Source organism: Mauremys reevesii, linkage group 15 (genome assembly GCF_016161935.1).
Source record: "Mauremys reevesii isolate NIE-2019 linkage group 15, ASM1616193v1, whole genome shotgun sequence".
Classification (NCBI taxonomy): domain Eukaryota; kingdom Metazoa; phylum Chordata; order Testudines; family Geoemydidae; genus Mauremys; species Mauremys reevesii.
In genome coordinates, this window is record NC_052637.1 from 19,114,715 (window position 1) to 19,142,518 (window position 27,804).

The 27,804-nt window shown below is 43.8% G+C and overlaps 2 protein-coding genes across 2 annotated transcripts in view; one reads left to right on the forward strand and one right to left on the reverse strand.

Annotated features, from left to right (window-relative positions):
- GSG1L2 (GSG1 like 2) overlaps window positions 1-9,993 on the reverse strand; it is a 59,535-nt gene extending 49,542 nt beyond the window's left edge. Inside the window, exon 1 of the mRNA XM_039501170.1 lies at window positions 9,699-9,993. Within this exon, the coding sequence (XP_039357104.1) occupies window positions 9,699-9,993 (295 nt within the window). The remainder of the gene's footprint in view (window positions 1-9,698) is intronic.
- An 11,067-nt stretch (window positions 9,994-21,060) lies between these two features.
- The window catches only part of GLP2R (glucagon like peptide 2 receptor), a 135,418-nt gene continuing 128,674 nt past the window's right edge, over window positions 21,061-27,804 (forward strand). Inside the window, exon 1 of the mRNA XM_039501579.1 lies at window positions 21,061-21,165. Within this exon, the coding sequence (XP_039357513.1) occupies window positions 21,061-21,165 (105 nt within the window). The remainder of the gene's footprint in view (window positions 21,166-27,804) is intronic.

A 27,804-nucleotide genomic window follows, 5' to 3' on the forward strand; every position in this document is an offset into this window, starting at 1 on the left:
ATTGTCGGAGAACTTGTCTGTCCTTCTGGACACATGGGGTGAATTGTGGGAAGGCACCATAGGGTTATTTAGCCTGTATCCACACTGAAAAGTGAAAGCAGTGCCCAGGCACTGGCCTATAGCCCCCCTCTGGACCAGCTAGCCTGGGTGTCAAGCAGCATCAAACTCAGGGGAGAGGGTTTGCATGTGGAGGGGAGTGGGGTTAGCAGCATCACCCAAGGAAGAATCTGAGTTGGATCTGCAATGAAGACAGACCCTAATAGTCACCTAACATCTTACACTGAAGAGTCTCTAAGTGATAATCCCAGAGGGAGAAGCCTTAACAGCTCTAGCCCACACTCCTGGGGGAACATTGCTACCAGTCTGAACAGGGTGAGTGAGATTAAGAGGACCAGATTGAGAATAAGAAACACAGGAGGATCTGGGCTGTCTAGGAGAATATGAGTCATTTCTCTTCAGTCCCTATAACTGAAGAGGAAAGTCTTTCTAATTTAGCTTGTAGGGAAGCATAAGATTAGATAAAACTAAGTATATGTGTGGGATTTTTGTTGTTTTCAAATACCCTTTCTCTAATGCTTTGTTCCAACTACTAAATAAAATAGTCACTCTCACTGGTCACAGGTTCCTGAAAGTAGGAAATGTGGGTGTCTGAACCCAGCCAGATCTGCAGGGTGAGAAGCAGTGGTACATTGGGTAGTGCACTTAGGACCTGGTCTAAAAGTGGAAGAATCGTGAGATTCCATCCTGATACAGGTGAAGGAAGATGCCGAACACCTTCGAAGGTGCACTCAGAGAGCTCAAAAAGAGAACCACCATGTAGATAGCTACATAACTGTGATGCTAACCAATAGACCTCAAAAAGTAATTGTAGATTGGCAATCAACATCCGTGATGGGTGTTTCTAGAGGGGTACTCCTGGGATCTAATCTTGCCCTAATGCTATTCTAGATTATTGGTAAAAAAATATTGAAGAAAATATAAGACCACTTCCGAAAAAAGTTTGTAGGTGACTCAAAAATAGTGGAATGGAACATGATAATAAGGATAGATCAGTTATAAAGAGCAGTTCAGACTGCATAGGATATAGCCTAATGCAAGGTCATACACACATGAACTAGAAGATAGGACAGCAATGACTCAGAAAAGGATTTAGATGGCATAGTGGAAAACAAATGCAGAGGAGTTCCCAGTGTGAGGCTGTGGCTAAGATGCCTAATGCAATACTTGGATGAATAAACAGGGGAATATTGAGTACCAAGAGGGAGGTGATACAATTTCTGTATATGGCACTAGCAAGACCATTGTAATCATTGGGGTTGCTCAGTAAACCTAGGGTGCCAGTCGAGTGTGAGGTGTACCACAACCCAGAGGTGGTGTAATAATTGGGCCGATAAATGTATCTGAATTGTGATCTCAACTGTAAAAACTATGAGAAAGTTTATAATGTGTCACAATAACTTATAACAATAAATGTTAATGAGAAAAGGTGCAAAAGGGAGACAGACTGAATTAGTACAAACAAAAAGGCCAAATGATATAACTCAAGGACTGTGTTACGATCAAGTTGGGTAAACAAGAGAAGTCTGGGACTGGAAATTAATGAACCAAAATTGGTGTGTTGGAATTTAGGCCAAATTGGTGAACTCCCGTCTGGTGTCCTCAAAAAAGATTTTAGGGGACAATTGCTGACTGAAAAAAGAGGAAGGCGCAATTTTCAACATCATGGCTTCTGTAGTAAGATGAGGCCCTGAAACTTAAACCCTTATCAGAGGCCCAGTATGAGGCCTGAGGCCTGAACTAAAGTAATGGTCAGGACTTTGCTAACATAAAGCAAAGTTAAGCTGTGAGCCAGAGGCAGGCCCTGCTCACAGAAGCTGGCAAGGAAAGGGCTGATGCTGCAAAAAGAGACATACCTAAAAGGTACTGGACACCAGATATCAGAACATTTGCATACTTGTACACTCCACACAGATAATAAGGAACAGGCTGACCCATCCCAATGACAGGGCCAAAAGGGTAATATGATGTATAGAGTTGTTTTGTTCGAACCAACATGTACAAGGTGAGAGGTGGCACCTTACTACATAAAAGGGTTGTACCTTGCTACATAGAGGGGTTGCACCTCAATACAGCAGGAATGATGTGTAACTTTTTTGTACCTGTGTATAAGAATGCATCCCTGGGGCAGTGTCTTTGTCCAGCCTAGGGGGCAGTGGAAAGTCTCACCACTTGCTGAGCTGAGTCCATTGTCAGGGAGCACATATGTACTGGCTAGCAGCACCTTAGCAGCACCTTGGACTCCATTTGCCTGGGAGCTGGAGACTGTGTTTCTCTTCGACAATAAACCTGGCCGACGTGCCTTTGTACCTTACTAGAGTCTGTGGTCATTGGGGGTTCTCTCGGGATCTACTGTGTCAGCTATTTGCGCAGAGCTGGGGGAGCAGACAGAGGGAACACACAACGGAGCCGATTGATATCAACATTGAACAGAGCAGAGCACCTCACCCGTAGTGTCTGACAACACTGGTGACCCTGACACTGGTCTCTCCCAACCTCACCCCCATACACCCTAACTTCATCCCCATTCCCATCCCTCAATCCCCTTTGTATCCCAACTTCACCCTCGTGCACCTCATGCACCCCCATCCTCTAGGCACCCCCAACTTCACCCCCATGCACCCACAACTCCATCCCCCATGCACCTTGTGATGCTGTAGAAAAAGAAAGATGTGGGTTCCAGGGTGATGCTTTGAGTACAGAGCACCATGCATGCTTACACTAAGGTATGGTCACTGATGTATCAACACGGTTTTACAGTTGTGATAAATCTTATACAAAGTATGCCTTGTAAGGTATCAGTGGAAAACGGAAAAGTTGTGATCTGTTGAACAATGTTATCCTGTTTATATGCCTGTATTGTCATTGTATATGAAGCTATGAATCTTTGCAATGTATTGGTATCTCAAACATGTTGTGTTCCTGGATAACATCCACAAGATGGATTGATCCAGATAGACTTATTGCAGGCTAGCAGATTTACCATAACTGGTACTATCCTGATCTAGAGACTCTGAAATCAATTGTAATGTATATGATTCATTTTAACCTTTTAGTAACGGTCTTCTTTTCTTTTTTTATTAATCAATCTTTAGATAGTTTACTAAAGATTGGCTGCCAACTCTGTGGATGCTCTGAGGCTGGAGCACCCATGGGAAAAAAAGAATGGGTACTCAGCACCACTGGCGGGGCCCGCCAATCAGCTGCACCTCTCTCCCCAGCACCTCCCACCCGCCGCTGTTCAGCAGTGGGCAGGAGGCACTGGGGGGAGGGGAAGGAGGAAAGTAGGAAAATACAGTCTAGGTGCAACTACTATAAGGTGGGTTAGTAACTGGATGGAAAACCAGTCCCAGAGAGTAGTTATCAGTGGTTCACAGTCAAGCTGGAAGGACATAAGGAGTGAGGTCCTGCAGGGATCAGTTCTGGGTCTGATTCAGTTCAATATCATCATCAATGATTTAGATAATGACACAAACTTATGAAGTTTCTGGATGATACTAAGCTGTGAGAGGTTGCAAATGCTTTGGATGACAGGATTAAAATTCAAAATGATCTGGAGAAATGGTCTGAAGTAAATAGGATGAAATTCAATAAGGGAAAATGCAAAGTACTCCACTTAGGAAGGAACAATCAGTTGCACGCATACGAAATGGGAAATGACTGCCTAGGAAGGAGTACTGTGGAGAGGGATCTGGGGGTCATAGTGGACCACAAGCTGAATATGAGTCAACACTGTAACTCTGTTGGGGGAAATAAAAAAAGCAAACATCATTCTGGGATGTATTAGCAGGAGTATTGTAAGTAAGACACAAGAAGAGAAGAGGGAGAAAAATTGTTCTCTTTAATCTCTGAGGCTAGGGCAGGAAGCGTTGGGCTTAAATTTCAGCAATGGCTGTTTAGGCTGGTTCCTAAATGTCAAGGTGGTTAAGCACTGTAATAAATTGCCTAGGGAGGTTGTGGAATCTCCATCATTGGAGATTTTTAACAGCAGGTTAGACAGACACCTGTCAGTTTAGAAAATACTTGGTCCTGCCATGAGTGCAGGGGACTGGACTAGATGACCTCTCGAGGTCCTTTCCTGTCCCACAATTCTATGTTTCTATGATTCTAAGAGTGAAATGTTTACAAGCAAATAAAAGTGAAAACATGCATCTAAAAGTCTGAAACTTAATCTTCCAAGTTTTGGTTCCAGGCTTTGTTAAGATGGCTTTTCTCGCCCACAGTTTTCCGGCAAGATGGTCAGGATCTCTCTCAATGCCTAAAGATTCTGGTGCCTTTGTCTTCTTAGGTGAAAGTCAGAGATTTAACTTGGGGTTCTCTGCCCCTCTCTCTTATAATCCAGTGAACCTTTGAAGTGGATTCTTCTGAGACTTACCCTGTAAAGAAAAGTTTATTCAAGCAGTAAAGGCAACATAGAGTCTGGTGTTGAAGGAGGCTCCATGCTCTTTCTCCTCATCTGTGTTTGCTGAAATGCAACGTTGCTTTGTCTCTTGCCATCTCTTCCCCCTGCTAACTCAAGGACCCTGTTTATTACTTATGTATAAATTAAGGTAAAATTTAGGATAAACCTCATTAACAACTTTTGCCTAGATAGGGTTATGTGGGTTTGAACATGTGATGATAACATCATACAGGGGATTCATAACTTGACATACAACATTGCTACACACAGTTCACCATATTATTGACCAGCAAGTTATAGTTTTCCAGTGATACCAAACAAGGCATATTTTGCACAAAGCTTGTTGCAGTGGTGTGTAGGGTGTGAATACAGGGATGCTTTTGGTCACGCTCCCCCCTTGCAAAGGTGCAGGAGGGCTAGCCACTGCTTAACCAGAAGCAGCAGGTTAGAGCCATGTTTCAATCATGGGGGGCACTATTGCCTACATTTAGAGACTGCTGGATGTGTCTGGCTCTCACACTCTGTCTCTAAACTCCCTGGCAATATTCCCTTGTTCGCTAGCTCCTCTGGTGGCATAGGAGCTGGCTTTTTAAACCCCTGTTCCTCAGTAGCCATGCCCCCTTATCAAGGGATCCTACAGGAAGTAGGGATGAAAGGATGGCAGGCTAAAACCTTGTAAGGAAGCTCTCAGCCTTGCCTAACAGGCTGGTAGGATCAGCGAATGGCTCCTCAGACAGACCACACTATAAACTTCCATCAAGCAGCAAATGGCAAGCAGCAAGCACACAACAACAAACAACAAACTCACTCCAAGTGTCACATAGTTGCTCCTCCTTTACCTGGAGAACTCCCTCACAAAACTCCTGTTTGCTTCTGTTCGCTAGCTCCTTTATCTGTTTTATAAGAGCTGTTCAGCAGTTCTGCTTCAAGCAGCTTAGTATACCCACACTACAAATGAACACAAAGCAGAACCACTCTCAAACATTCCCGCACTTCAGAATATAGTACAATGTGGATGTTGGGAAAGGGGCTATGGGGAGGGTCAGAGAGAGGTCACTGTGATCTTCCAGTCTGACCTGCTGCACAGTTCAGGCCAGAGAACTTCGCTGAATTAATTCCTCTTTGAACTAGAGTAGATCTTTTAGAAAAACATGCAACCTTGAATTAAAAACTGCTAGCGATGGAGAATTCACCATGGCCAATGGTGGATTGTTCCAATGATTGATTACCCTCACTGATAAAATGTTATGTCTTATTTTCAGTCTGAATTTGTCAATCCTCAAATGTCAGCCACTGGAGTGTTATATCTTTGTCTGCTAGATTGAAGAGCCCATTATCAAATATTTGCTCCCCACGAAACACATGTAGACTAATCAAGTCACCCCTTAGCCTTCTCTTTGTTAAGCTAAATAGATCGAGCTCCTTGAGTCTATCACTATAAGGCAGGTTTTCTAATTCTGTAATCATTCTTGTGGCTCTTCTCTGAACCCTCTCAAATTATCAACATCCTTCTGGAATTGTGGGCGTCAGAGCTGGACAAAATATTCCAGAAGCAGTCATACCAACATCAACTACAGAAGTAAAATAATCTCTCTACTTCTACTCAAGATTCCTCTGTTCATGCATCCAAGGCTCCCATTAACCCTTTTGGCCACTGCATCACACTGGGAACTCAAATTCAGCTAACTATTCATCATGATCCCCAAGTCTTTTTCAGAGTCACTGCTCCCTAGGATAGAGTCCCCCATCCTGTAAGTATGGCTACATTCCTTGGTACTTGTTGTATATACATTTGCATTTGGCCATCTTAAAACTCATATTGTTTACTTGTTTACTTTGCCAAGTGATCCTGATCACTTTATATCAGTGACCCGACTTCTTCATTATTTGCCCTCCCCCAATCTTTTTGTCACCTGCAAACTTTATCAGTGATGATTTTATGTTTTCTTCCAAGTCACTAGTATACATATGGAATAGTATAGGGCCAAGAACCAATCCCTGCGGGACCCCACCAGAAACACACCAGTCTGATGATGATGATTCCTCCTTTACAATTACATTTTGGGACCTGTCGGTTAGCAAGTTTTTAATCCATTTAATGTGTGCCATGTTAATTGTTTAGTATTCTAGTTTCTTAATCACGATCTCATGCAGTACCAAGTCAAAAGCCTTACAGCAGTCTAAGTATATTACAGCAACACAATTAACTTTGTCAACCAAACTTGTAACCTCATTTAAAAAAAGATATCAAGTTATTTTGACAAGATCTATCTTCCATAAAATAGATTGGCATGCTGCTTAGCATTAATGCTATTGCCCTCCTTTAATTCTTTATTAATCAATAAGAGACCACTGTAGGGAGCATGGGTGAGGCCAGGTCTCCATCTCTTGTGATGTAGTTTGTGATGTCCCAGGTGCGGAGAAGAAAATGGACCCTTCTTCCCCAGCTTCCCTTCCCTTCATAACTGTGGTTCACCAGCCTAACCCTAAACACAGGTATGTCTTTACGAGGGCTAGTTGAACATTTTGTGTTAACTTGTTTTTGATTGAGAATTTGGTTTTAAACTAAATGAAATTTTTCATGAAATATGTCTGTTTTCCTTTAAAATGTTTGATTTTTGACTGGAAAATTGAAAAACCCCAAACCAAAAGTTTTTGGCCAAAAAAATGAATAGTATTTTTCACACACACACAAAAATAATGAAATGTGTATGATCATATAATGTGTGCACACCTTTTTGCAATAGAGAGGAGCTGAGACTAGACAGTGAATGCAGCTAATGGTGACAAGCGAGGCCCAGAGTTTGAGGAATGGGCTGGCACTGTCCTGCTAAGTGCACAGAATAAGAACAGAAAGTTCACCTTGATTCGTGAAAGAACAGTTCCTGTGGCCCAGGGGGATTTGGCCTGGCCTTCTGCCTTGGCCCCCTAAGCAGCAACTCCAACAAAAGCTAGGAAATCCAGGTGTCTTCATACAGCACCTTTCCCCACTGACACCACACACTCACACCCACTTTCTGCTCCTCTAGAGCGCCTTCCTGGCTGAATGGTGTGTGTGCATGATTGGGCTGGTAGGTGGATAGCCACCCCCAGGGTACTCTATGGAAAAGGGCCAATCCTCTAACAAGGGAGAAAAGAATGCACAGGGGACTGTGGAGCAGAACTAAGTTGACCAGATAGCAAGTTTGAAAGATTGGCATGGGGAGTTATGGCGGGGGGCGGGGGGTAATATGATCCTATATAACACAAAGCCCCTAATAACCAGGACAGTCCCGATAAACTGAGGACATCTGATCACCCTAAGCAGAACAGGGAGGACTGGGGCTGGGATGAGAGTGGAGCAGAGCTCTCCATCCCGGGGTGAATTCAGGGAATGGATTTGCTCTGTAGTGCTACCTATCTCTGTGTTGAAGCATTTGCTTGGGCTAACATGGTAGCTATTCCAGCCTGGGTAAAGCAACCGCTGCAGCAGAGGAGTTGGATGCTGGGGACATGCAGTGGCAAAGGAGTTGGGCCCCAAAGGCATACAGTGGAAAAGAATAAAGGGAAGGTGGCCTCACCGTTTGGAGGTAGGTGAGAGAATCCCTCCCACTTTGAATCAGGGGCCAGAGACGAAGTTGAGGGGAACTTAGGGACTCTCAAATTATTTTTTCAAAAGGTTCATTATGAAAACAGAGTTCCCTTGACAGGTAGTGGCCCCTCCAAACTCTGTCACTTTGCTTCCCCTCCAGGTGATCTAAAGAATGCCCCTACTTCCTGCTCCGATAGATTTGTGTAAACTTGGCTCCAGCCTCTTGCGCTCACAAGTCAGTCTCAAACCCCCTATCCAGATCCTCTGAACAAAGCTCATTAAATTGATTCCAATCTGCTCAGCCTTTCAGCCACTCACAGCACAAGATAGAAAAGCTCTCTCCCCTCTGCAGTCTACAGGGATCACCCCTTTCAGAATGTCTCTGTTTCCCATCTCCTAATCTTTGTTCTGTCTTAGCAGAGGGGCTTCTCTGCTGATCCCTGTTGTTTACAGTTTAAAAGGTCAAGCCCAGTGCACAGCAGAATTGGGATCCCCAGATTTATGGCTGCTAGTTGCTGAGGGTTTGACGTTTATAGGTCTGGAGTGATCTGACTCTTCTGTTGTCTTTTTTCCGTTTCTCTCTCTCTTTGGGACTACAAAGGCAGAAACTGTAGTAACTTGGATATCTGGACTTATAGTGTGCACCCAGGGCCGGCTCTAGCAATTTCGCCGCCCCAAGCACGCGCTTGGCGCGCTGGGGTCTGGAGCCAGCCCTGTGTGCACCATACTTGTACCAAATTAACAGCCTTATTTTACAAAGATCCAAGGTCAATCAGCAGTTTCATTTTATGGCAAATTTCATTGTATGCCATCTAGGTGTTTAGGGTTACTCCGAGTGGGGCTAGGTTATGTACAACTATTTATGATTAATAAATGGCCAAGTTGTTCTTCAGCAGGGAAAAATGCACCTTCTGCCTTTGTTTAGTAGTGACAGCATCACGGTGAAAAGAAAATGATCAAATTTCATCTCCTTAGTGGGAGGCAGAGAGAATGAGGAAACCCAGAAAAGAGAATCCATTTCTTTTACAATAAAATGTCATTTTTAGCACAAAATCAGGGCTTCTCTTGAAATTCTTTACTTAGAAAACACTCCTCACATTTCTGTAGTATTTGCACAAGATCTGCTGTAAATTAACATGATATGTACATTAACATGACATTTTAAAATAAGAAATAACATTGCCCTTCCTATTTTGCAATCAGGGATCTAAAAAGATTATTCCCATCAGACACGTTTATTTTAATCCAGTTCACAGATAATATCAGAAAAGTAAAAAACAATTTAAAACCTCTCTCATTAAAAGCCTTTTAACTTGCTGCTCTCACCAGAAGAGCAAATCTTGTTAATTTCTAATGGTGGTAGCCCTAGTCAGTTAATGCTCATCTAACCATCTAATGCTAATCACTGAAATAAAGAATCTGCACTGCAGTCTGCCGTTCTAAACTTCATAACAGTATTTCTAAGGGTTTCGTTGAACATGTTTCTTTCCAATCCTTCCTGAAGCTTTGCATCTTCTCCCTCTGGAGAAGTGGCACCCTTGTGCTGATACCTTTCCCCCTCAACAAAACATACAGCACTACAGCAGCAGGAGACCAGGGAGCAGGAGATAATCAGGAAGCATTTTGGCTAAACACTTTTTGAAGTAAATGTGTCTGGCTGTCACTCACCTTCCCCATTAATAATCTCCTCACATGAATACCAGATGCCAGCGTGAAACTTTCGGTCAATGAACTTGTCATCGCCTGTCTCCCAGATATACTGAACGGCGTTGCTATTGTTCAGGTCAGAGCTATTGAAGCGGATGCAGTGAGTCCCTTTCCCCTGATCTGTACAGAAAGGTTTTGCAACTTTTCTTGTCCCTTCACACCAGTAACTGCTGCTAAATGCTGTGATAGAGAAGATTAATGAGAGAAAACTGAGCGAGAGTGCTGCTGAGGCTCTCTGCCGTCTGTCCATGCCCATGTCTGAAATCTGCTCACTTGCAGGGCCAGCATCAGTGTTAAAGTGTGCTGAAAAAGCCAGTGATAATGCTTTTCATCTGGTTGTATGGAGAAGCATCCACTGAAATTCACTCTTCAGTTCTGGATTTCCACCAGTGAATTGTACCAGTTTGGTAGTTAAGATGATAAGCAGAAATCGTAGGCTCATTGTTTGGCAAGAAAGAAAAGAGGACGCAGCAGATCTGTCCAGCCAGTGAAACCTGTGCAGGAAATGTAAAGGGGGGAAAGGATCCTGGGAGTGTGTCTGTTGAATCACAAGACAAGGGATTAGTCTGTATCAGCAAAAACAATGAGGAGTCCTTGTGGCACCTCAGAGACTAACACATTTATTTGGGCATAAGCTTCCGTGGGCTATCCCAGGCACAGGTGTGTGATACAGACAACGTTCCTGACTAGGGAGGGCAGCTCAGGCTTCAGAACTTCTTGTTAAATTTAATACTAATTATGGCAGGAGTGAATGTTATTTGTAGGGGGATTCTTAAGGAGATGAGCCCTATCCCTGAGATGGAGCAAGGGGAGTGCTCCGTAGCTCAGGGGGACAGGAAATCTGCCTGGAACCATACCAACTACAAAGGCAAGAAGTGTGTGTTTGCCTTTGTCATTAATGGAGCCACTGCAGGCTGCCCCCGGTACTGCAAAGTGCCTCCATGGAATGCAGTTTGGTGAAGCAGTGCAGAGGGCTGAACTGCCCAAGGTGCCATTCCTTCTGCACTGATGCCAATCCTGACCCTTCCCCAGGAAAAGGAAAAGTTGGCTGGGGTACAATCCAAACAAGTGAAGAGATGTGTCACCTCTTACTCTGTGACCCTGATTGCCTCACAATGCCTTGCTACTGAAGCTGTCTGCAACAAGTCATCAACAAGCAAGCACTCTGTGTCTATATACGGGCAGCCCTGGTCCAACACTTTGGGTCCTGGAGCCTGCCTGCAACATCATAGACTTCCACTGTTCTCCATCGTTCTCGGTTAATGCCCGGTAGGGTGACTCCACATTCTTCCTAGCCCCGAATATGCATGTGTTTTCTGAAATGTCCAGTCCTGTTCTGGAACAGTCAGGGGAATTTTAAGATTTGTTGTTCCTTTAAAATGTCAGTATCCAACAGTTTGTTATTTTAACTGGAGTTACCAGACAGTTGAGTTCAAACACAGCACTGGATTAATTTACATTAAAAATAAAACATGTGTATTTAATTGCACAGAGAGATTTAAATGCAAATATAAAGATTAAAGTAAAAATGGTTACAAGAGAAATAAAGATAAAACACTTTCTAGTAACTGAAACTTAACAAGCTAATCTGGGTTCAAGGTAAAATCTTCAGCACATATTTCCATCAAGATAGCTGACTGAGCTCCTGGGTCAGGATCTATCCCCCCAAGCCAAAGGGCTGGTACCTTTGTCTTTGTAGGTGATAGATAACTTGGGGGTTCCAGGCCCCTCTCTTTGACAGTCTAATGAAGCTTTGAAATGGATTCTGATGAAGGATACCTCCAGATAAGAGTCTATTTCCAGCTGTGAGGTAGGCAACATGGAGTCTGTCTTGAAGGAAGTTTCCTGATGCTTCCTACCAGCTAGACTTGTGTCTGCTAAAATGCAATTTTTTTAGTTCCTGCCCCCTCCGGTGCAATTTGAATGAACATTAGACATGTGATTGTCAGTTTCCTCCATTATAATGTGAGGTTTACCTCCACTCCTTGCGAGTTTGATGGGTCTTTTTATGCAAAATGTAAATACGTTCTGATTGTGATTCAAAATACTATAAAAGTAATTCCCAGGTAGAGAAGCCACATTCCTTTCCTGAGATGGGGCAATTTCTGCTTGGCTGACAAACCACATCTTAAAAATTATCATTTCAGTTTATATCCATAACTTTGGTCAGTTGCTTGCACCTACATTATGTGGTTATATTAACAACCAGTGAGTCATGAGCTTCACGGAGACCTTGCACGACACTTACCACATACATTTCATACATTCAAGAACTGAGATACACTTGAACTGGTTATGCCAGCTGCAAGTCATTACCAGATATCTGGGTGCCTCTTGCCCTCTGCCTTTTGGCTGTCTTAGAGTGACTGTCCCTCTGGCATATCTGAGTAGACTTACAAAGTTTCAGGAAGCAGCAAGCCTGGAAACATCTACTCTTTCCACCACGGAAGATGCAGCAGCAATCTTCTCCTCTCCCAACAGTGTCATTCTACCTTGACAACTTTTACAGTCACTGCTCTCATCTCCTCCTGTTTGACATTGCAAGTGCAGCAGGAATCTTCCGAGGGGTTCCGCAAAGTCTTGTTTGGAGCAGCTGTTGCTGTTTAAGCCTGTGAGGTGTGACTGCAAAGAGCAAAGCAGTCACCTTCATATTGAACGGTGGTCTTCATCGTAAGGGACAGAAAATGAGCTGCTGGCTGCAGTGACCAGCTGGCTCTAAGTTATTATGTTTTAAATTTTAATTTTTCAAATGTTCAAACCAAATGTGTCAGTCTCAAGTCAGCATGAAACTGTGTCTGTCATCACTGGATGACAGCTGAATTTGAGAAGTCTGGCTGAGTGTGACAGCTTAACCAGCGGGTGGTGCGGTGAGAGGGACTTCTCGGAGTTTCAAACTATCGCGTCTAATCAGGGCGCGATCTGGAAGCTCCTCGAGCGCGGTTTCCTCACTCCACCACCACCACTGGCGTGGGGTGAAGGCGGTCGAAAGGCGGAGCGGGGACGCGCGCGCCTGCGGGTGTGCTGAACGAACGAGGGTTCGAATTCAGCCGCGCTATTCATGCAGCTGAATTCTATGGCGCTAGCTTTCGACCCTCTCTTTAGTTAGACCCCCCTGCCCTAGACCTGCCCAGTAAGGGTAAAACAGGGTAGTAAGTAGTAAGTGAGACTAACTGAACTGAAGAAAAGAGAAGAGAGTCCTTTTTTTTTTTTTATTTTTGTTTTTGATAGCTGATGAGTTGGGTAGATCCACAAAACATCAGCAGTTAGTTCTGTCTGTTTTTCACAGGCTGAACTGTTAAGTTGGCTGTAGACACTTTTGTTTGACAGCCCAGTTTATAGTTGCTATCAGCTTTGTAGTACTTTTTTGCTTTGGGCTGCTGTTTTTTTTGGTGTGTGACTAGTGTTGGGTGTTTTTTGGGAAATGAGAAAATGGAAAAAAAAAGTTTAAGACTTTTTTGAATTTTTTTTTGCTAATTAATGGGGTTTGCACCTCTTGTGGCTCATCTCTCTCTGTGGCTCATCTCTCTGGAGTCTCCTCTCTTTTTTCTTGACTTTGACTTTTTCTCCATTTTTTCCATTGTGGGGGTATCAAAGTTCTACTCAACAAACTGTCTGTCACCTGCTACACTGCTGTGTCTTTTAACTTCCTCCTCCTTGGCCAGGCCAGGCCCCCCCACCCTCTACTCCAGGTTCCCCCCCTATGACTAACAACTCAATCCCAGATCTTGTCACAGTTTCCATGGCCTCCTTCCTACTTTTCCTTATCTTCTAAACCACCCCTGGATTACTATTGGAGCTTCTCTGCTCCCTGTGGCTACCATCTGTAGTAACCTGCATCCTAGCACTAGCACCTGCTGCAGCAACAATGCTGCAGCACTGAATGTTGCCCTGGGGAGACAGACGACCAAGGAGAGGGCAGCTCGAGTTGGAGAGAGAGCTTGGAATCTGCCTGAAGAGTATACTCAGAAGTTGCTGTTGGAGAAGAATTGAGATGCTGAGCTAGGAATGAACTGGCGCTGGGGGTGGAGGTGAATTGATAAAATAAAAGAAGAACAGAAGAATAGAAGCAGGGGCCTGGGAAGTGAGAAGGGCAGAAGAAGGAAAACAGGAAAGGTTTCAGGTCAGGAGAAGGAGAAAAAAAACAGACCTGGGTATGTGAGCAGGTGCTATTAGAGAAGGGCCATAGAGGGAAATAAAATCTACTGGCTTATCAGAGAGAGAGAGTGCCAAGGGGGAAAGAAACTTGAAAGGAAATATAATTGGTGAAAAAGTGAAGTGATCAAAAAGCTGTGGTGCGAGATGAAAACAGACCCTGAAATAGTAAGCAACCCACCCACACCCACACCCAAAGGGCCTAAAGTACATGAACAGAGAGGATGACTGTTGGAACATCTATTGATGGAATACAGTTCAAAGGTGCCTAATGGACAAGTGGGGGCCACTAGGTGAAGAAAACTCACATGTGGAGCGAAAAGAGAAAAGAGTGACAAGAGGTACAGCCAGAGGAACATCGACTCTAAGGAGCACTTCAAGCCGCAGAGACCAAAGAACAGGACAGCAAGAGTGGAGCTGGACTTAAAGCCAAGGAGAGGAAAAGTTGATTCTTCTCTGAAGTGACACAGTCTATTGTTCAATCGTCTCTTTTGTTCTTGGTAATAACAATGCACTAATGTACTAACTGCACAGTGTGTACAAGCTCCCAAACATTAATGAGTGGGTAACAATAGTTTAGTAGTAGTAAGTCTTTGGTAATGGTCTATATTATTTCTGCTCCTGATACAATTTTTGGGTTTTCCCTGATAAAGTTCTAAAAATTTAAAATGATCCCTTTTGTCTTGGTTTGCCTCTGCCTCTCCTCCCAGTTAGCCTAACCTCGCTGAGCCAGGTCACCACACACCCCTCTCGCAGTTTCTTGCCAGAGTCTGTATTCCCAGGCAGGATCTCAGGGTTTTCTTCCCCCAGTGACTTCTACTGATCTCTTAGCCACTCCCCTCTTCTCTAGGGAGTGATTGCAGGGTTTCTTCCAGCAGCCTCTTCTTTCTCTCACTTTCTGGTTAGATACCAGCCCAGCCTGCCCCTGCCAGGCTGGGCTTCACCATCAGTTAGTGCTTCTCAGCCCTGACTCTCCTTCAGGTGCAGCCTGTCACAGGGCCAGTTGGCACTTTCCTACTCAGCCCTTGTGTGGGGTAGACAACCCATCACACCGAGACATGAGGGAAATATGTTCTGCCCAGTCAGTGAGGGAGAGAAAAAAGCAGCCTGACTGGGAATGGGGGGCAGGGCTTTGCAGGAACCAGAGGATGGCAGAGAGAGAGAGGTGGGAAAGATCAAAGGTACAGGAGCCAGGGGGGAGGGGAGGGGATTGGAGCAGAGGGAGGGAGGGAGTTACGGGTGGAAGCATATAGGAACAGGGGATGCGGGAGTCGTGGGTATATAGAATCATAGGACACATCTACACTGCAGCTGGGATCGTGCTTCCCAGTGGAAGTGCCCAGGCGCTAGCTCTGTGTGAGCTAGCAGGCTAAAAGTAGCAGTGCAGCTGGGAGTGGCCCAGGCAGTGGCTTGGGCTAGCCACCGGGTATGTACCCAGAGGGTCTGCGCAGGTTTGTACTCAGGCAGCTAACTCAAGCTGCCGCCCCTGCTACCCGCCTACACTGCTATTTTGAGCACACTAGCTCAAGCAGAACTGTCACGTATCTTTTTACTTGTGCTGGGAAACACGCTCCTAGCTACAGCACAAACATAGCAAGGGTGCCAATTAGGGAGGACGGGCAGGAGGTGGGCTCCCAGATGGACCTCTTAACTGCACAGAATTAGTGTGGAATGTGAGTTCTGCAGAGGAGAGCTGCTTCTTGCAGCTTGTGCCCTTGGGAGTCAGTGTTTTGTTTACAGGGGACTCAGAAGAAATACAGCCAAGCCAGGGGTGAAAGTAACTCACAGGACTTACCAGTATGGCCGGAGTCCTGCGGGGGGAGGGGAGGGGGCGGCGGTGTCTCATCCAGAAGAGGCGGGGCTGGGAGTCCCAAGGCCTTTAAATCACCCAGGGGGCTCCCAGCTGCAGAGGTGGCTGGTAGCCCCCGGGGCGAACTAAAGGGCCCGAGGCTTCAGCTGCCATGGAGCTCCGGGCCCTTTAAATGCCGGCCCCAGCCTGGCTGCTGGAGCTGTGGGCCAGGGCCAGGGCCAGGCTTTAAAGGGCTTCTCCGAGTTCCCCGCTGCTCAGCTTGGCCACCGTGGCAGGCCAGGGACGGGATTTAAAGGGCTCCTCCGGGCTCCCCGCCGTGATGGGAAGCTCAGAGCAGCGCTTTAAATGCCGGCCCCAGCCCGGCCGCCGGAGCTGCTGGCCAGGATTTAAAGGGCCCGCCCTTTAAATCCCTGCTGCAGAAGCTGATGCGGTCCGGCACGGCGTACTGGCTCTTACTGATACCGGCTAACTTTCACCTCTGAGCCAAGCCCTCTGATCCAAGTTTTCATTCAGAAAAGAGGAAGATGTGAGGGGGGGTAGGTGAAAAGAAGGGGCCAAAACCTAAGGAAGGGATAGCAGTGATATAGAGAAGTTCCCACTCTACCTGTGGTACTTATGTGGTCCCATCACCATGGTATCTGAGTGCCTCACATCACAACCCCTCAGAGCTGTTATACCCATTGTACAGATGGGGCACTGAGGGACACATTAGGGTGACCAGATGTCCTGATTTTATAGGGACCATCCCAATATTTATGATTTTGTCTTATATAGGTGCCAATTACCCTCCACCCCCTGTCCCAATTTTTCATACTTGCTGTCTGGTCACCCTAGGACACACAGACTAAAGGCCAAATTTTCAAAGGCACCTAGTGGGAAAATGTAGTCCTTGAGCCAATGCATATATGATGTGTAACTCTGGGTAAGATGGCTCAGATATTTATGTATGAAGTGTATAGTTATTGACCACACAGGTCATCACATGTTCACTGTGATGTTAATATCTATGAGTGGAGGCACTAATTGCAATAGTTTTACTTGATTAACATCTAGAAGATTTGACCCTCCAACTTTCTTTCAAGAGGAAGAGCTGCCCAGAGCTCTTGTGCTGTTTATTTTCCTTTCCTGCCTGCAGTGGCCCTGAGATACCTCCGAAGTCTCAATTTTTTTCTCAACTTTAAAACATGGAATTTTCTTGGTGTTTGGTTTTAAATATTATCCCGTGAAAACTGCAACTCAAGCACTGTAGTTTTGTGTTTAAGACCCTTCTGGAAAGTAAATAGCCTCTAAATCAGGGGTAGGCAACCTATCGCACGGGTGCCAAAGGTGGCATGCAAGCTGATTTTCAGTGGCACTCACACTGCATGGGTCCTAGCCACCAGTCTGGGGGGCTCTGCATTTTAATTTAATTTTAAATGAAGCTTCTTAAACATTTTAAAACCCTTATTTACTTTACATACAACATTAATTTAGTTATATATTATAGACTTATAGAAAGAGACCTTTTAAAAATGTTAAAATGTTTTACTGGCACGCAAAACCTTAAATTAGAGTGAATAAATGAAGACTCGGCACACCATTTCTGAAAGATTGCAGACCCCTGCTCTAAACAGAAGGCAGTGTTGCCAACTCTCATGATTTTGTCATGAGTCTCATGATAATTATTGTTTTCCTTAAGCCCCAGCTCTTGGAGTCAAGTGGATATGTGATGATATCAGCCTTCATTATTAAAGAGAAATCAAGTTTCTAGCCCTTGTGGTTGTGGAGAAAGCGTCAAAATGTGACCCCAGTGCACTGTAAAGGCTCAAAAAGCAGAATGTAAATAAAAAGAACATCAAATCTATTATTTTATATAATCTCATTATTTTTAAAGCCAATCTCATGATTTTTGATGAGCCTGATTCATGATGTTTGAACATTTGGGGTTGGCACTACTATGAAAGTGACTTGACAGTGTCAGTTTCACTCCTGTTTAAAGTCAGTTTCTAGTCTATTATTTGTAGTGGCGTAACCCCCGCTTGAGCTCCAGGCAGGCGCAGTATAAACTCAGGGGGACTTGCCCTAGTAGGGTGTTTCCAAAAGTTGAAAGATCTATTCCAAGCTTGATGAACTGCAAAAAAAGTGGTAGACAGTAATCTAGATTTTTCTACAATTGTTTCAATTGTATTCAAGAATTAGTAACAAAATAAGAACACACATTAAAATTTTAAACTTAACCAGTGTCCCTTAAGTGGATTGACACAAGATGTCAGAACATGTTAGTATTAGAGCTGAGTGGGTCTAATATTTATTACATTTTCTTTCTTTATATAGGGATTAGACATTATTATCTGAGAGGAGCACTGTATCTAAGTTATTATCTGGAAAAAAACACAGTTTTCAGGTCCCCAAGTAGCCTCTGGAATCACAGTTAAAGTTGCTCCCCAAACCCCTCAAAATCTGAAATGGTGCCCCTGAAACATAGCTATGGGGGAAAGGGACAAGAGCTAGGCAAGAGTGAAGATAGGAGGAGAGGGGGAGAAAGACAGGAGCTGAGATGGGATGGACAAGATCCGAGAGGGATGGAAGCATGGGGGCAGAAAAGTCTATGACTACTACAGCACACTCCTTTAGAGAACCTAACACTGAACAGAGGAGTCCCAAGTCTCACCACTCCTCTCTTGTCAGCAAAGAGCTGTGAAACTCCCTGGAAAAGTATGTGACTCATCCCTCCTCTAGTGGCTGCTCCACATAGAGGACAACATCCTACTACAGCTACAGATACAATGGTCTATTTCCCCTCCTCCAGTGGAACATGGAGTGTCACTTCAGTGGACCCCAACTTTCAACTCACCAAGAGGTGGGACAAAGACAGAAAACCATCTGTGGAGGAGGGAAATGGTTTCCTCATATGCACATGGAGTAGGAGAGGGAACAGACAACGGAGAAAGATTGTCAGGACTCAGGAGTGTGGGGGGTGGGGAAGAATGGGTAAGCATGGCCAAGGAATTACTGCTTTAGTAAAGACTCACTCTGCAGGGGGCCAGGCCTGTCCTGACCACCCAGGCTACCAAAGAGGTGCTCACTCACCACTCTAGCAGGAGGGAAACCCCCGTGGACAACTGTGAAAGTAGAATGAATTATATTGTAAAATAGATAGGATTAAAGAAATGCTGTCTGTACCTTTAAGCAAAATTGCTGGAATGCTGCAGTCCAGGTGTCAGGAATACAGACATTAACATAGAACAATTGCACCATTTAAGGGCAATTGGTGAAGCATTAGCCTTAAATCGATAAAAGTTAGTAAGGAAGTAGGATATGCATGCTGTGCCCCAGATGAATTTTACTGTTTTGTTTTCTTTGTCCCTTTGTTGAATTCCTGCTCTTTTATCTGTATAAATAAGACTGTTTGGGTCTTGCATGGCCACTCATATTATCTGGGTGTTATTGGCAGAGCGCTGTGCTAATAAAACAGAGTGGTCTGACAAATTGTGAGTCTTGAATCTAACTTTGACACAACCCTGGGGGCTGATATACTAGGGAATGAGGGATCACTGCTCATTTCAGTCCCTAGGAGAATCAGGTCCCAGCTTCAGACTGACAAGTTCTGGGGCAAGCGAGTCCATGTGAGAACTTCCCATCTCTGCTCTGAGCATCCCTGTACATTGTGGTGTAAAGAGCAAAGGGTAACATGGCAGATATGAAGGTTCTCTTTAATAAGTGATAACAGTGTATCTGATATGCCTGTATCGTACTCTGGGGTGGGGATTTCGCCTCTGGGTCTGACAGGGTAGCAGCATTTGCTCAGCTAGCAAAAGAAGGAGCAACCCACTCTAACAGTCACCTGACAGTTTGTACTTAAGGTCTGTAAGGCCAACTCCCAACAGCTATGATTGGCTAGGAACAGGATGGGGGAATTTCCCTCCTAAATTCCCACCAATGCCATCCCTTTCTTTGTTGGGCTGGGATGGAGAGAGGAGATCAGCTAACTGGCCAACAGACTCTCTTTGGGAGAAAAGGAATGGAGACAGCAGGGATACCGGTGACTGGAGTTACTGAAGGGGAAGGTTGTCACTCCAGAACTAAGAGAGGAGATTGGCTGGGGATCACCAGTATGACTCTGGGCCAGTTAGCTAGCCCCAGGGGCAGGATGGCAGTGACAGGCGCTGGGGACTTTCCCTTCGTGTATGAGAGAGGAGACACATGGTACGTCTATACTGCAAAGCAAGGTGTGATCTCAGCTACAACAGCTAACTCAGGCTGGAAGAGCAATGAAGAGACAGCTCTTAACTTGGTTTAGCAGCTTGAGTCCCCCCTCACCCCACATCATTCAGGGCTAGGCCCTGACTCTAGGCACAGCCCGGAGCAGGAGATGGGGACATGCTGTGCCAGCCAGGAGGAGCACCAAGCTAAGTGCTGGAACTAGGAATGTGGGGCGGGGGGCACTGCCTCACCCACAGTTTGAAGTGATTTCCATTATAAACAGGGTTTACAGTTTGGTTCAATGGTTCTCAGGCCCCCCACCCCATACAAATTGTTCCAGCATCCCTGGCACCAAGAGACTTGGGCCTCAGAGGCAGCTGTCAGGGTCACAATGCCTCCCTCGAGGTAGTAATTTATTGCCAGCCTGTCCCAGTAGGAAATTACTAACCCAGCTCTATGATCTGACTCAGCTACACTGACCAGTAAGTTGCGGAGGGGAGCCAAAGCTCCATCCATTTCCTGCTCTCCCCCACCCTCCATGCCCACCTGCTCAGTGGGGCTGTAAGAAAGACATCCCAAGACTCATAATAAAACTGCAAGAGGTGTCACTGCATGTTCCATGTCACCATCCTGCCCTCAGTGTGCAGATTGGGTGATATGTGCTCCATGAGGTTCAAAATAAACTTGGCATAGCTGCCTCCAGTGCACCATGTAATCTGTGTCCTGGTTCGCCAGAGATTCTGTGCAAAGCTTTTTCTTTGTATTTACCTAGGGTTTGTATTTTAATTGCATAGGAGGTTTTTGAATGTATAAGGGTCTGGATTCTGCTCCCACTAAAGTCAAATGGCAAAACTCCCATCAAGTTCTATGGGAACAGGATCAGCCCTTGATGTTTAATACTTTTGCTAATTCTCATTGGCTGACAAACAACAGAAAGCAGACATGCTTGTGAAGTTTAGAGCAAATTCCCTTTGCCTTTACACAGAGAAACGAAAGGAAGTCAGGGTCTCAAAACTGTTTCAACAGATTTGTTGGCTTGATTAAATTCAGATCCAGGAAATAGTCACATTTGTGAAATTGTCTGTAATTTTAAAAGTGCAGGCATTAAACATTTCACAGAACAGGGTGGGGAATTGGCTGTATCGTACAGCACATAATTCTTGAACCAAGTCTGCCACTATGGGTATCTCCACTTATTCTGGTCTCTGCTCAAATATGTGGTTCTCTTTCAGAACATCTCTTGGATCTGTTTCTATTGTTATGACACTGTTTGTGGTAAAACAGGTAAGAAAATTTATTTATCAATGATTGATTTTAAAACCTAGACAGTCCTTTCACCTTGCATTTTAATGTTCATAAATTGCATGACATATTCATAAATGGTACTTGTTTAGCAATTTGTTAAGCATTTCAAAATGCAAAAAGCGTGCTATTGATTTATAAGCCCTAGCAAGTTTTTCCCAATTTACTGCTCTTATCCAGGTCATATATTAATATTTTCCTATTTTAATGCTGGTTTTTATATATTGAATACATTGTTTTTGAATTTCCTTTATAAAGGCGGTTTTAATATTAACATACATTGTGTTAACTACCAAATCTGAGTATCAATTTTAAAACTGTAGTCTGTTTAGAAAAGGCAGCAAAAATACATATGGTATTTACATTAGCTTTTTGCATCTCTGCAATACACTACATTTTCTTCTAAATACCGTGAAAGACTTTAATAAAATCTCATTTTAATTTTTACCATGGATTATCGACGTATATAGACTATAGAAGAGTTTGAAAGATTTCTTGTTAAAGGGTTGCCATAAAATTCACTTCAAGGAAATGTTCATTTTAAAAAAAAAAATACTATATCTGTAGTGAGCTAGGCAGATATTTTTTTAACAGTTTAATAAAGTATAATGGTAAATTTCATTCTGTTCTGAAATTAAAACACAGATTTAAGATTACTATGAGTAAAAAGAAAGTTAAATTTTCTCCTGTCTGAATATAACTGACAGATTTACCATTGCTGAAGGGAGCATATCTTGTTGAATATGTTTCATGGAGTTTTGTTTTACTTTTGCTTCTAAAATTTGTATGAATAAATAATACAAAGTCAATAAGTATCACTAAGGCTTTGAATTTTTGAGAGAGCAAAATCGTATTTCACTCAGACAATTCTAACCACAGAAATGGTTTCACACAGATTCACTTAAAACTGAATCATCACTGTACTTTCTAAGACATATCAACTCATGAGGACATATGGGGTGAAATCCTGGGCCCTTTGAAGTCAGAGGTAAAACTCATTAACTTCAGTGGGGCCAGGATTTCATCCCTTGTATATTTTCCATCCATATTCCCAGTAATAACATCAGCTTTGATTCATTTATAATACAGTAATAAGCCTGAAGCATGTCTTGGTGAGGAAGGGGCAATTGTAATTTATCACATCCATGTCCCTCAGTAGACAGGTAGATTAAGGGAATGGTTACAAATATTAGTAAATATTTAAACTTTGAGATCTTTTTCGGAGCATATATGGTACATTTTTGTTGCCCACCTGTGCCTGTGATAATTCAGTCTGACTGGCCAACAATTTCTCAGCATATTCCAAATAAAGAATATTCCAGCATGAAGTATCATATTACAAATAAATTGTATTACTTTATTTCACCTTCATTTTAATAAGATTCACAGGGTGAAATTTTGGCCCCTTTGAGGCCAGTGGCAAAACTCCCATTGACTTCAAGGGGGCCAGGCTTTCACCCATGGATTTTAATGGCAGAGGAGATCATTATGATCTGACCTCCTGAATAACATGGGATGGAAAATCTACCTAGTGATTCCCACATCAATGCTATAATTTCTGGTTGAGCTAGACCATATCTTTTTTATGATTGTCTTGATGTAAAGATTCCAAGTGATAAAGAATCCACCAGGTCCCAGTTAAGTTGTTCAAAAGGTTAACTATGCTCACTGTTAAAAATTTGTGCCTTTTCTGTAGCCTGAATTTATCTTCAGCTTCCAGACACAGGATCTTGTTCTGGTTTTGTCTATTAGATTAAAGAGCCCACTACTAGCAGAAATGTTCTCCCCATGTCTGTACTTACGGACTGTGATCAGGTCATTCTCACTTTTGTAACAGATACGACAACTTCCTGAAATATCCCGGACAAACCTTACTGAATTAAGTTAAACCCTACTGAATTAGGTTTAAGTATTGTAGGAATTTGTTGTTTGAAAAATGCAAATGTTTATGCATTATTGTGGGATTGTCTGGAACTTCTTTTGGAGGAAGACAGAATTAATACAATCTCTGAGAAGTATTGTGAGCTTCAAAAGACAATGTTGTATAATGTAGCAGACATGACTGATCTTTTTGGATGATATGTGTGAAGTGGAATTCCTAGGAAGTACTTGGGAGAAAGATTGCAAACTCAGACCTACAGACTCAGTCTTGGAAGTTTCACCCAGAGGAGGGGACATTTTTTCGCGTATTTGAACTGTCCTCATGTAACAGGATGAGCAGACAAAAAGTCCTGTGGCACCTTATAGACTAACAGAAGTATTGGAGCATAAACTTTCGTGGGTGAATACCCACTTCATCAGATGCATGCTTATGCTCCACTATGAAAGTTTATGCTCCAATACGTCTGTTAGTCTATAAGGTGCCACAGGACTCTTTGTCACTTTTTACAGATCCAGATTAACACGGCTACCCCTCTGATACATGACAGTTCGAAGACACACTGTATAACGGAGTAACTGAGTTACTAATGAGAGATCTTTTTCTCCTTAAAGATACATGTCCTTGCTTAGAAAGATCTGTGTGGTGGTTTAACTGTGACAATTACACTGTGTACCATCTCTGAAGAAAAAAGTAAAACAGGCCGGCTTAGGCAGCCTGACATTGCTGGGGAGGTCAGTGTATAGACAGTGAGCTGTGCAGTCTGGAAGTACCCTGATCAGGAGGGAGTGAGATGGGGGGTCTCCACCCAAAAGAGATGATGTCTGAGGAGCCAGGAGTCTTGAGTTGATGCCCTTGCTGGACCATAGAAGAGGAATGTAGGTGCAGTTGCTCTGAACTGTGACAACCCTTTCTTGGGTAAGCTTTCTCAGTTTCTCACTATAAGGTGGGATTTCCAGACTTCAGATCTTTCTTGTATCTCTTTTCTCAATCATTTCCAATTTGTCAATATTATTTACTCAAAATAATGGTCCAGTAATGGTCTCACTAATGCCATATATAGCAATAATACTACCTGCCTACTTGATATTCCCCTACTTATACGTCCACGAATTTCATTATCCCTCTTAACCAGAGCATTGCACTGGGAACTTGTGTTCAGTTTGTTTACACCCTGACACCTAAATCCTTTTCTGAGTCATTGCTGTCCCAGAGGTGTAACCTGAATTCCTGGCTCCTGGGAGTATGACCTTGCAGTGGATCATATTAAAATTAATATTGTTCAAATGAGCCCAGCTTTCATATTACTCTTTGTAGCTGATGTGTGCTTATCATTATACACCACTCCACCACAAGTTGTGTCATCTGCAAACTTCACCACTAATGATTTTATGTTTTCTTCCAAATCATTGATTAAGATATTGGATAGCATTAGGTCAAGCGCAGATCCCTAGGGAACTCGATTTAAAAACCCCTCATCGGATGATGACTCCAGATTTACAATTACCTTTTGAGATCTATAGCTTAGGAGGCTGTTTAATATATTTAGTATATACTGCATTGATTTTGCACCGTGCTGCTCTTTTAATCAGAATGTCATGCAGCACTAAGTTATACGTCACACAGAAGTTTATGATGTCAACAGTTACCAGCTACTGCTGTTTCAATGTCTCTATATATGAAAGCTTGCAACTGAAGCAGAAAGTGTGATGAATCTGTGTCCTTGCACCTTTAAGGGTCCTGCCCCTCCTGTGGAGGGTATCGTCCAGAACCCCTTTCTCAGCATGTGCAGCGACAGCTGGGACTAAGAGAGGATCCAGGTAGCAGTTCTGAGAGCTTTCCCTGTACTTCCTTGGTCATTTACCCCTGTTTGTTTATTGTAAACCAAACTTGTATCTATTAAATGGAGCCGCTTTTTCTACGAATGCGTCATCTCCATTTCCTTGCCTCTTAAGATGAAGTTCACTGACCAATGGATGTCCCAAGAATCTCTTCTGGTTGCCTGCATTTTGGGGCCCACATCAGGAACAAGCCAAGATGTTTTTTGTCCTGGAAACAAGCATTCCTTTCTCATGGCTCTTATAAATATTCTCTTATCTTGGAAGTCCATCATGTGAAGAATAATTAGTCTTTCCACTCTAGGGGATTTAAAGCATGGGTGGCTCACAGTCATGAGCCTGAAACTGGCCTGGGAGCAATGCTGGGGAAAACAAGGAGCTAGGGAAACAGTCCTCTCTGAGCTATTTCAAACTTTATGCTCCCAAAAAAGAAAGCTCAAATCCCCTCTGTCGAGCCCTGAAAGCTATTCATGCTGGCCGGCTTTTAGCACAAGACAGATGAAGCTGGAGCACTGGTCAAAGCATTATTTGCTCAGCACTGCACCTCCACTTCTTTTTAGACCGTCTCTCAACACCTTCAAGCAGTCTCCAGTCCTGGGTCATTAAAAATCTTATTTGCATACACTAATTTTGGGGGATTAGGAAATTCACACAAAAAAACCTTCCTTAATTGAGAGTTATGGTTGCTAAGGAGTATTTCTGAGAAAGAAACACTAAAAAGCCAGGATATGTAAAGGCAACATTCACACCCAGGACAAAACCAGTTTCTAAGCATTAACTCACTGCCATTATGACACCAACAACTCATTAAAACCTTTTCTGACAAACTCCTTTCCATTCAACAATGCTATTACCCTCAGCACACACTGAAGATCACATGGAAAATTTGCTAAGATGGGTATGAATGAAAAGCCCCGTTTAAGAGAGAGGTTTAAACAACTATTATTCCTGTTTTACAAACTTTACAGACAGGCAATAGATCTGTTATGTTGTTCTAGCATGCTCTGAATCTAATGGATAAGATACAGATATGACCCCGAGAGGCTACTTGTGTGGACTCGCACAATCTTCTGGATCTCGTTTACTTTGGCCCCGATTTTTAAAGGTATTTAGGTGTTGCTGTGCTGATGGGACCTTCTGATCAGGATTATCAAATCCTGGGTTTCCCTGAGAAGCACTTGGCATTCAGCCAGGAGCCTATGGCACACTAAAGACCAGACGTGTTCAGTGCAGCCTATCAGCTTTTGGCATTTCACCAAAACTGTTCCCAACCCAAAGTACATTGTACATGTGCAAATGGCAATTTTTCAAAAGTATTTAACTCAGCCAAATTAAAATGGATTTTCCTTGGAAAACTAAAAGGTGCCTCTTCACTGTAAGGACTGCGGCTTTAAAGGACGCTTGTGTTCGGCCTCCCTTCCAGAAACTCTCTCTTGATGATGACAAGCTGGACAATTATTGACCAGCATCAAATTGTTTGGTTTTGGTTATGATTGTAAGAAAGGTCATGGCAAGAGTTCTTGGAGTTTCTGGATGCCTCTGGTTTTTTGGCCTCTGGCAGGATTCCAACCAGGGCTTGGCACAGAGATTGGTCTGATTGCATTGACTGATGATCTCCTCTTCGCAGTGGTTAAATAAAGATTAAACATCCATGCCGATATTAGAGCTATCAGCAGACTTGACCCATGGATTATGAGTAGGCTTGGAAGAATTAGATTTTTGTCAGTAAATGTCAGTAAACATTGATTTTACTGTACACACAAAAACCAATGAAAAAGTATTTCCATCAGAATAATCTAAATTTGCAGATAGGTAACGTAAGAAAAATGCTGCTTGAGAACTTAGAGTCTGACTTAAGGATATTGACTTTGTATATTTTGATAGTTTGCGTTTTAACGGTGTAAAGCACAGAGGGCTCTTAAACCCAGGCCCGCAGAGCTGCTAGGCAACAAACACCTCCATGCTGCCATGAACCAGCAGCTGTAACCAGCTCACACTCCTCTTCCCTTGCCCCACAGCTGACACAGACCACAGGAAGTCCTGCCTCAAGAGGTCTGACAGGCAGCAGCCTTATGGCTCCTGATTGGCTGCCCGCCCTATATAAATATAAGGGGCATTCCAGGAACTGTCCAGGCAACAGTGTGGATCTCCTGTAGCTGTCATGGTCATTCCTGCTCTTGAACTCTTGGTTTACTTGGCCTAACTTCTTGACTCAGACCTTGCAACCTGTGTCGAACTCTGATCCTTGATATTAACCCCAGCCTAGAACTGGATGATGAGCTCCTTCACTACTCAGTCTCAGGTATAACCTGACTCCAACCCTTGGTCCCAACTGCACATCACAGGATGCTGACATTTTGCCTGGACCAGCCTCGCTCACAGTGAAGGCCTACGCTAGGAGACCATGGAGGCAATGGGCCACTCCCTGCCCAGCATGCCCCAGAGGGTACTAGAAATGCCTGAACAGGTTGACTGCTCCTAGGAGGAGCTTCCCAGCTTCGAGTCCAAGTATTGCAGCTTGCAACAGAGAACCAAGCTCTGCACAAGCAAGAGCACAGCTCTGTGATGAAAACATGGCACCATGGGCCCAACTGTCACAGCACACCACAAATAACCACGTGCTATGAGAGCAGGTGGCCTGGCTGCCAGATGAGAACCCTGCACTATGAGCATGCACTGCAGCCATGTATCTGGACCCGAGGCCTTCAGGCTCCTGCCCAGAACGTTCACAAAATGCCTAACTGATCAGCTATCTTGCAGGCATCTCTGCATAGGTGTCCCCGATCGGCTGCCCTGTCCCTCCTGGACTTTGGACAGGTTCTCAGCTGCTTCACTCTGTGAGGGCCTGCTTGCAGGGCCGACTCCAGGCACCAGCATATCAAGTAGGTGCTTGGGGCGGAAACT